Here is a 9,636-nt window from a genome sequence, read left to right as displayed (position 1 = left end):
CACAAGTGGCCCTTAGATATATCTCCTATTTATCAGGAGTGACGAATGTTCAATCTAATATTAACTATTCCGCAATTACTTTATGTGATACCCAATGACTGATGCACACACCCTAAGATCATTCTTGTTATGGATTGTGATTGCACAGAGTCAAAGCATCACACTCCATAATCCAGAATCACTAATTAATATTTATTTGAGTCTTAGGATTACTTATACCTACTAATACCATTTGAGACAAACAGGTGACATAGGATAAATCCATCCATCCTATTATCTCAAGTCAGATCCTCAATCCTAATGAACTCCTTCACCGGATCCATGTAACTGTCCAGATATCTCCACATCTGAAGCTTGTGAGATCAGCTCTCTGTTCACAATAAAAGACATTATTACATGCAAGTCTCAACAACATTAAGTTAACCCCTTAAACATATTGCTTAACTTGGAGTGGTTTTAAGTTTATTAGTTTATCATAAAGTTTAGTCTCACTTCATGCTTGTATGAACACTTTATAATCACTTTAAATAAACTTTGGGATTTCTTTTTATTTAACTTTAGTTAGTTCTTAATAAAAGGTGAACGTCTTTATATATATATTTAAACATACTATATCTTATTAAATCAAATGATTTAAAGGAACAATTCATTTACAAGTATTTATATCCTAAAACAATTGTCTATATGACATAAAACCCCAACACTATTTACGAGTATGAACAAGATAAAATGATGGAATATGTTTCCGTTACGTACGAGTGGGAGATGTAGGGATAAATAGAGTAAACGAGCCTTGGTCAATTTACTGATTCATCTATGGCCCGTCCGTAACCTAGTCTGATTAGGATTAAGGTTAAGGTCAGGGTTTAACCTAGCTATAAATAGATAGCTAGGGAGGCTAAAACCCTAACACAAGATAATAGAGAAAGAGACTCTCTCTCTCTTACGCGCCCCCCTCTCTCTCGCTTTGTCTTCAAGTTTCGTTCTTAGTTCGTGAATCAAGGGCGATTACTCCTTTGGTGTGGTAACCTCCTAGATCGGTGATACAGAGCCAAGTTCAATTACTTCCGCTCCTATTCAACGGATATGCGCTACAAAAGGTAAGCTTAAATCTGTTGATTTACTTATTATTAGATCTGGGTTCATTACCCGTCCCTTAGAGGTTAGAGAAATCGATTAGGCTTCTCCACTCAAGCACACAATTCATATTATATTAAGGGTTCTATAAGATTTAATCCCTAAAATCTCTTTATTCCCTACTAAAGTATCTCTAATGGTATTCAATTGAAATCCTTTGGATTCTCTATTTTCTTTACGATTTTTTTTTCTTTTTCTTCCCTGTATGTTTCATTCTTCAACAATTTTTAGTTTGCTTATATGTTTTCCGTTCACTTTCTTTCTGTATCTATCCTATGGCCTCCCCTTTCACAATTTTTTTTTTCTTTGCATTTGTTATTGGCCATACCTTTTTCTTCTCTTCATCATGTTAATACTTCTCTTAGTGTATGATTGAGTTATTTAGGTGAATTTTGATTTTATTTTGCTTTATTTGATTTGGGGGCATAATAGACGACAAACATGCCAATATTTAAATCCGTTTTAGAGTATAGTGTATTTAGAACCCTTTTTTATCGTTTAGGAGTTTACTGCTTTATCCGAATGGAAAGTGGACAATGAAAGACAATATCTTATCTATGTTTATATACTTGGAGGATCCCAAAACTCTTAATCCTCAGCAAAGTTTTTGTTGTGAATTCATTTTACATGTCAGGAATCGATCATGCCGAGAACAATGTGAAGAAAAAGGTACTTATATATGATATATAGTATGATTTTTCTACAACGAGGCACTAGAAAAAACTTATCTCTGAATTTTTTGTATTTCCTCCTTTTTGTTTTTTTTATGTTTTTTATATAAATTTTGACTTTAAATTAACTGATATATGCAACTAATGTACAGTTTCTGATTCTTCAAATGATTTGGGAGTTAACGGTTGTTTGATCGTTGAAGCAAAAATTCCTTTGATGACAATAGTCAAAGATTTCTCTTTATATCCTAAAGTTTGTAATCAGCATTGACTTTCTTTGTATTTTGTTACATCTTTATATTATTTGATGGCATGGTGATGACATTTTTGGATATGAGATTAAATTTTAGCCATATTTTTTTTGCTTTTGTTCTACGATTTTGGATGTTTTTAGAAGATCTTAATTATGTTGGTTATTTGTATATGCTAGTGGAGTGTTTTCTCCATATTATGTTGGACTTGACTTCTTTTTATGCATCTTACTGATGATAAATTTTGCATAAAGATATTCCGGTATCACTTTGGAGTTTGCTGGGATTTATTTTGATTATAGAGATGGGTGTTGAGTTGATTCAAATTGTGTTTTAAATCTCAGTATGGAACAAATTTAGGCAAGTTTTACCGTTACAACTTCATTTTTTTTTTTTTGCAATTTCAATTTCATATTATAAGATTATAAAGGATATATTGCTTTACCTACTGAAATTACACTATTTTATACCCAGACACTAAATCCAATCCCCTCAAATAAAAATAGGGTAAATTTATAAAATAATGGAAAATGAAGAATCTCATAATACGTTTTGGCTATAAATTTAATTTTGGTTGAATTGGTGAGTTTTATGCATTAGGGAGGGTGGGTGGGTGTTGATATTCAAATTAGTTAAAGTTAAGGGACTTAAAATGATATATTGACTCAAAGAGAAAAAGGAAAAGGCAGAGTGGAGTTTCTGTTCCTGGTGTTGAGTTTATAAAAGCTTTTGAAAAATCCTACTTCTAGTTCAACTTCCTCCATCTCTTACTTTACTCTTTTAAGTTGAGTCTCTCCCCTCATTAATGCCTTCCAATTTCTAAATATTCATTTCTCTGTGCTTCTTTCGCCCCGATTCCTGCTCATCTGCTTCCTCCACTTGCATAACTATTGCCTATTGGGTTTTGGTGTCTTTCTGAGAGATCAAATCAAGGTGGATTTTTAGTACCATACCAGTCAAGTGAGTATTTTTCATCTCCTTTTTTTTTTTTTTTTTAAGGAACTGGTACTACTGTTGGAAGAGGAAAGTGGATTTTGTTTGTTTGCGAGAACAAGAGCATTGTCTTTTGGCATCTCTCTCTCTCTCTCGGAGGTGGAGATCTTCAATCATTTTTATTTATTTTTTAAATCTATGTTTGTGTACTCTCCTTCTGCTTTCTGCACTTTCATTTCTTCCCCTTCTTCAGCTTCCACCATTTTCTTCTTTTTGCAGACTTCAACTTTATAAAAAAACAGCCTAATTCTTTTCTCCCTTTTTCTGTCACCATGGATTGTTCTCATATCTATTCCTTTTATTTGTATTCTTTACGGGAAGAGTTTTAACTGCCGATTCGATTGGATTCTATTCCTAATTTCACTATGAAATCGAAGATGCTCTTCAACCTTTGCCTTCTAGTTGTTTTCGCCCCTGTTTTTGTACAGTCCTCAGACGCATCATTCAATGATGATGTCCTCGGCTTGATAGTCTTCAAGGCGGGTCTTCAAGACCCGGATTCTAAACTTTCATCATGGAATGAAGAAGATGAGACTGCCTGTAGTTGGGTCGGGGTTACATGCGACCCCAAAACTCAGCGGGTCACCCAGCTGTCTCTTGACAGTTTCTCTCTTTCTGGCCACATAGGCCGTGGCCTTCTGCGCCTGCAATTTCTTCAGATTCTTTCATTATCAAACAACAACTTCACTGGCTCCATAAACCCTGATCTTACTCAGCTTGGGGTTTTGCAAGTTATCAATTTGAGCTCTAACAGTCTCTCAGGCTTTATCCCAGATGGAATTTTCAAGCAATGTGGATCCTTGAGATCAGTTTCATTTGCTAGGAATAACCTCACAGGCCAGATTCCAGAATCTTTGAGCTGGTGTACAACTTTGGCTTCTGTTAACTTCTCATCTAATCAGATTTCTGGGGAATTGCCGTCTGGATTATGGTTTTTGAGGGGGCTTCAATCTCTTGACTTATCTGATAATTTGCTTGAGGGACAGATTCCTCAAGGGATCGCAAATTTGTATGATTTGAGAGCCTTGAATATACAGAAGAACAAGTTATCTGGGCAGATTCCAGTAGATATCGGTGGTTGTGTGCTTTTGAAAATGGTTGATTTTAGTGAAAATTCTCTGTCTGGCAGCCTTCCGGAATCATTTCGGAGGCTTAGTTCATGCAGTTGTCTTAGATTGCAGAGAAATTTATTTGCTGGAGAAGTTCCTGGTTGGATTGGCGAATTGACAAATCTTGAAAGTTTGGATATTTCTGCCAATGAATTTTTGGGACGAATACCTGCTTCTGTTGGAAATCTTAATCTCTTGAAGGAATTAAATCTGTCAAGGAATCATCTTACAGGAGGGTTGCCACAGTCTATGGCAAATTGCTCCAACCTTTCAGTTCTTGATGTTAGTCTGAATCGTTTGACGGGTAACCTTCCTCCATGGATTTTCAAGATGGGTTTACAAAGTGTCTCACTTTCTGGGAATAGACTCGGTTACAGTATGCAATATTCTTCAATTACAACCTTGGCTTCCTCTGTTCAAGGTCTTAAGGTATTAGACTTGTCTTCAAATGTCTTATCTGGTGAAATTCCAGCCGATATTGGAGTTCTTGGCAGCTTGGTGCGTTTAAATATATCCAGAAACCGACTTTTTGGTTCTATTCCATCAAGCATAGGAAAACTGAAAATGACCCAAGTTCTTGATTTCAGTGATAATAAGCTCAACGGATTTATTCCCTCACAAGTTGGAGGAGCCATTTCTCTGTTGGAACTGAGACTGGAAAGGAACTCCCTAACTGGGAATCTTCCAAGTCAAATAAATAATTGTTCATCTCTAAGATCTTTGTGAGTCCGCTTTTGCTCACGTCATTTTTGCTTTATACTTCTGTTTGACCTTTTGTTTGTGTTGCTGTTTAACTGTTTGATGCTTCTCTGGTTTGAATTTTCAGCTGATTTCCTTGTATATTCTTGATGGAGATCCATTACTGTTCTTTATGACTAATTAATATGTGTGAATGGCATATACAATTGGGGTAAAATATGATTCAACAAGTGCATTTTCTGTTGGTATTTTACTTGAAATACTGGTGTGAAAACTTTTAGACCATTTTGGAATATCTAGAAAACTATTCAGCTTTTCATTGTTCATGGCTCCCCAATTTGCCACTGGAGGTTAAGCTGAAATCTGTGAACTAAGACATGGTTGAAAAGACATTTGTGCAATCTTGGTTTCTTCTTGTTATTATGTGAATGAGTCTTCATCTTCAAATTGAAAATTGTAGATGAGCAATTTGATACAAACAAAGCAGATAGATTGTGATATGGAACTTTAACGAGATTGATGGATTGTTAAGGAGGAAAAAGGAGTGATGCAACATAAAAATGAAAAGTGTGATGTTCTTGCTTGCTGCACTGTTTTTGTTGTTTTGCTTTCTTCCTTTTATGACAGGTTATAACAACTTATGTTTTCTGCTTTTTCTTTCTTTCTTTGTTCAGAATTCTATCTCATAACAACCTCACTGGTCCGATCCCTTCAGCCATTGCGAATCTGAGCAAGCTGGAATATGTGGATTTATCTTTCAACAACTTCTCTGGAAGTTTACCAAAGGAGCTCACAAATCTTTCCCACCTTGTATCATTTAACATTTCCCACAATAAGTTACTAGGTGAGCTACCATTAGGAGGTTTCTTCAACACCATTCCCCCCTCAGCTGTCTCTGGTAATCCATCCTTATGTGGCTCTATTGTCAATCTCTCTTGCCCTTCGGTTCATCCAAAGCCTATTGTTCTAAACCCTAACTCATCCAACTCAACCAATGGCTCCTCTTTAAGTCGTAATCATCCTAAAATTGCACTCAGCATTTCTGTTATTATTGCTATTGGTGCAGCTGCTTTCATTGCCCTAGGTGTTGTAGCTGTATCTCTCCTCAACATCCATGCCCGATCCTCTATGGCGGATACTCCTGTTGCTCTCACTTTATCAGGTGGGGAAGATTTCAGTAGTTCACCCACCAATGATCCAAACTATGGCAAGCTTGTCATGTTTTCCGGTGATGCTGATTTCGTTGCTGGTGCACACGCATTGCTCAACAAGGACAGTGAACTTGGTCGTGGTGGGTTTGGAGTTGTTTACAGAACGATTCTTCGAGATGGGCGTTCTGTTGCCATAAAGAAGCTAACTGTCTCGAGTTTGATAAAGTCACAGGAAGAATTTGAGAGGGAAGTGATAAGACTAGGAAAGATCCGGCACCATAATCTTGTGTCTCTGGAAGGTTACTACTGGACGCCATCCCTCCAACTCCTTATTTACGAATACATATCGAGTGGGAGCTTGTACAAGCATCTCCATGATGGAACCAGCACGAATTGCCTCTCATGGAGACAGAGATTCAGCATAATTCTGGGAATGGCGAAAGGGTTAGCCCATTTGCATCAAATGGACATAATTCACTACAATCTTAAATCAACCAATATTCTGATAGATGAGTCAGGGGAGGCAAAGGTAGGAGACTTGGGACTGGCAAGGCTGCTACCAATGGTAGATAGATGCATCCTAAGCAGCAAAATACAGAGTGCATTAGGGTACATGGCTCCTGAATTTGCTTGTCGAACGGTTAAGATAACAGAGAAAAGTGATGTGTATGGTTTGGGGATCTTAATTTTGGAGGTGGTGAGCGGGAAGAGACCTGTAGAATACATGGAGGATGATGTGGTGGTGCTATGTGAGATGGTGAGGGGAGCTCTAGAAGAGGGTAGGATGGAGGAAACTGTAGACGAAAGGCTTGGAGGAAATTTCCCAGCGGAAGAGGCAATCCCAGTGATAAAACTGGGTCTAATATGTGCATCACAAGTTCCATCAAATAGGCCAGACATGGAGGAAGTGGTGAATATTTTAGAGCTGATCCAGTGTCCTGCAGACAGCCAAGAGGAGTTGTAGTTGAACAAGTATACACAAAGAAAACTATATATGTTTACTCCGGGGAATAAGAATCCGGCTTCTTACATCAAATTCAAATGTTGTTATTTTTTGTTTGAAAATGATGTCTATCAATTTCTGTTTTATTTATCTGTGGTTATATGACAGTTTGAGTATACCGGATTCTTTTTCACCGGTTGGATATGATATGATATGAGGGAATTCAGATGATACATACTATAAAGTTCAGTGTGCGTAGGGAACTGAATCTATGTTTTGTTTTATTACATGACAATGACAATGTAGTTTGAAATCTTAGTGTGAGTATAGAAAACACATTCAGTTGAAGAAAATCCACGTGGGAATAGAATTGGTGACAGGGATAAGATGACAAATTAATATACTAAAAATGAAAACAAAAGAATACAAAAACCGAAGTGTTGAAGTTTTGGCATTATTGTTGTTGTTGAAGGTTTGGGCTTTTGGGGGACCAAAGTATTGAAACATGTAAAAATCACATATCATTAAATAAAAGGGAGGGACTGACAGAATGAATACTTATTTGTTTTTTAATAGAATAAAATGAAAAAGATGTATCTTGCTTTATTCTCACTTCTAAGTTTTTGCTTTTTAATTTGAAATAAGGTAGCTTCATGCTCACACTTTGAATTCAACACAATTAATACACCCACTATCTATCATAAAGTGTGTCATCAATGCAATATCACTTTTTGATCCACAATACCAATACCACGTGTCTAGAAGGGTGCTTAATGACATAAAGAATACTTAAAAGAGTGTCTTACATTAGAGTAATAAAAATTGCTTAAACGATTACGGTAATGTTGTCAATTTTTGACATCCTTTAACACCCTTACTTTTCTTTTTCTTCTTTTTAATACAAAAGTTCACCTGATTGACAATATGTATTATTAAAATAAATTATATATAAAATAGTAAAGATTTGTGGAACCATAGTGGTAACTTTTAGAGTTGTCTAACATTGGAACATTTTTTTTTTAAAATTGTCAAAAGTGACGTGGATGAGAGAGAAAATAAAATAATATATTTTGAGATGATATGTTAAGTTTTGGTAACTTTAAAGGGTGTTTGCATTGAAAATGCTCTTAATTACACATCTACATAGCCTAGTGTGTATATATATATATATACAAAAAAGAAAAAAGGTTATAACAGTTTTGTACGCTCGGGGTATAATGACAAAATTTGTTATAGGAAGTCATGGTAAATGTATTTAGGATTTATCATGTGCAGTGGTGAATACACGATTGGTTCGTTGGAAAGGCCAATTTTATAAGTACATGTGTATTTTTTTTTATTAAATCAAACTTGTTCAAATTCTTTTCGTATATATACATGTTATTATCTGGGTTACCCAGAACCAATTTTTACGTACAAATTTAAAGATTCTCAAAATTAAGCTAGATTTTGATTATAAAATTAAGATTGAGCCATTTTAAACAAACTTAGACAAATTTATAGCATAACAAATATTAATCAAATTGGATTTTGTAATTAAATACAAACTCAATAAGTTAATTAACCACTCTAAACTTTAATTTGTCGAAAATAAAGAACCGAAAACATCCATAATATAAGTAGTTCTAAAAGTCGAGGGATCCAGAAATCATCCATGATAGGGGTGGTTCTAGTGGCCCCTCGAGGCCTCCCTTTTCTCCGCTCCTGATCACGTGTCATTAATCTAATCTGATTGTTCTCATTTATTTTGCCTTGGATGGATGATGTGACTTGATTATATCCTTTGCTTTTTTATGTGGATTACTAAACCCAGCCCTAATTTCACACTTCCAGCCCCGGAAAAAGACGTAACCGCCCTTTAACCAAAAACTGAAAATTCCAATCCCTCCCAAACTCTCTCAAAGTCTCCCAAATACATTTTGATCCGAATCAAAGACAACACGTTTGATGGAAGGCAATCCGTTATCACCGGGAAGAGATGAGAGTGATGCTGTGTCTGAAGTCGATGTATTTTTCCGATTGAACTTCCTTTAATTTCTGTAATTTGATTTAAAAAAAATCTGGTTCGGCACTCGGGCGTGTGAGCATCACGCCTCACCATGTGGTGGGGCGTATGAGTATTACGCCCCACCACATGGTGAGGCGTGATAGCCACATGCCCCACCATGAGATGGGACGTGATGTTCATACGCCCCACCACATGGTGAGACGTGATGCTCACACGCCCCACCATGTGGTGGGGCATGATACTCATACGCCCCACCACATGGTGAGGCGTGATGCTCACACGCCCGAGCATATTTGTGGCTGTTTTTCGTGTTTAGACACCAAAACGCTGTAGAAATGTCACGTTTTGGAATGTAATGTTCGTTATTTATCATTTACAAGAGGTTTCGTGGGAAGAATTTGACGGAAACGGCATAGATTACAGTTCGCAGTTTTTTCCCAAACAAACATTTCAAACATATCATGAAGCTGTTAATTGGGCAAAACAAATGGCAATTGGGATCGGGTTCGAGTTGACCACAACGTCGCACAAGATGGGGGGCAAGTCAAAGTGGATATTGGTTAAATGTGCTCGTGGTGTTAAAAATTATAAAAGGAAAAAGGATATTGATAACATTGGGATATCCCCCAAAGGATCAAAGGTGATATTTGCCCAAAACGGTCGTGCATTGATCA

General features: G+C 36.4%; 1 protein-coding gene across 1 annotated transcript; it reads left to right on the top strand.

Annotated features, from left to right (window-relative positions):
- Positions 1-2,791: 2,791 nt before the first annotated feature.
- On the top strand, positions 2,792-7,156 carry LOC136206478 (leucine-rich repeat receptor-like protein kinase PXC2). Its single transcript, XM_065997540.1, has 2 exons — positions 2,792-4,883; positions 5,535-7,156. The coding sequence occupies exons 1-2, from the start codon at positions 3,418-3,420 to the stop codon at positions 6,973-6,975; spliced, it is 2,907 nt and encodes a 968-aa protein (XP_065853612.1). The 5' UTR covers positions 2,792-3,417; the 3' UTR covers positions 6,976-7,156.
- The last annotated feature ends 2,480 nt before the right edge of the window (positions 7,157-9,636 follow it).

Source organism: Euphorbia lathyris, chromosome 9 (assembly GCF_963576675.1).
Source record: "Euphorbia lathyris chromosome 9, ddEupLath1.1, whole genome shotgun sequence".
NCBI lineage: Eukaryota > Viridiplantae > Streptophyta > Magnoliopsida > Malpighiales > Euphorbiaceae > Euphorbia > Euphorbia lathyris.
This window is presented reverse-complemented; position numbering and strand designations above follow the sequence as displayed.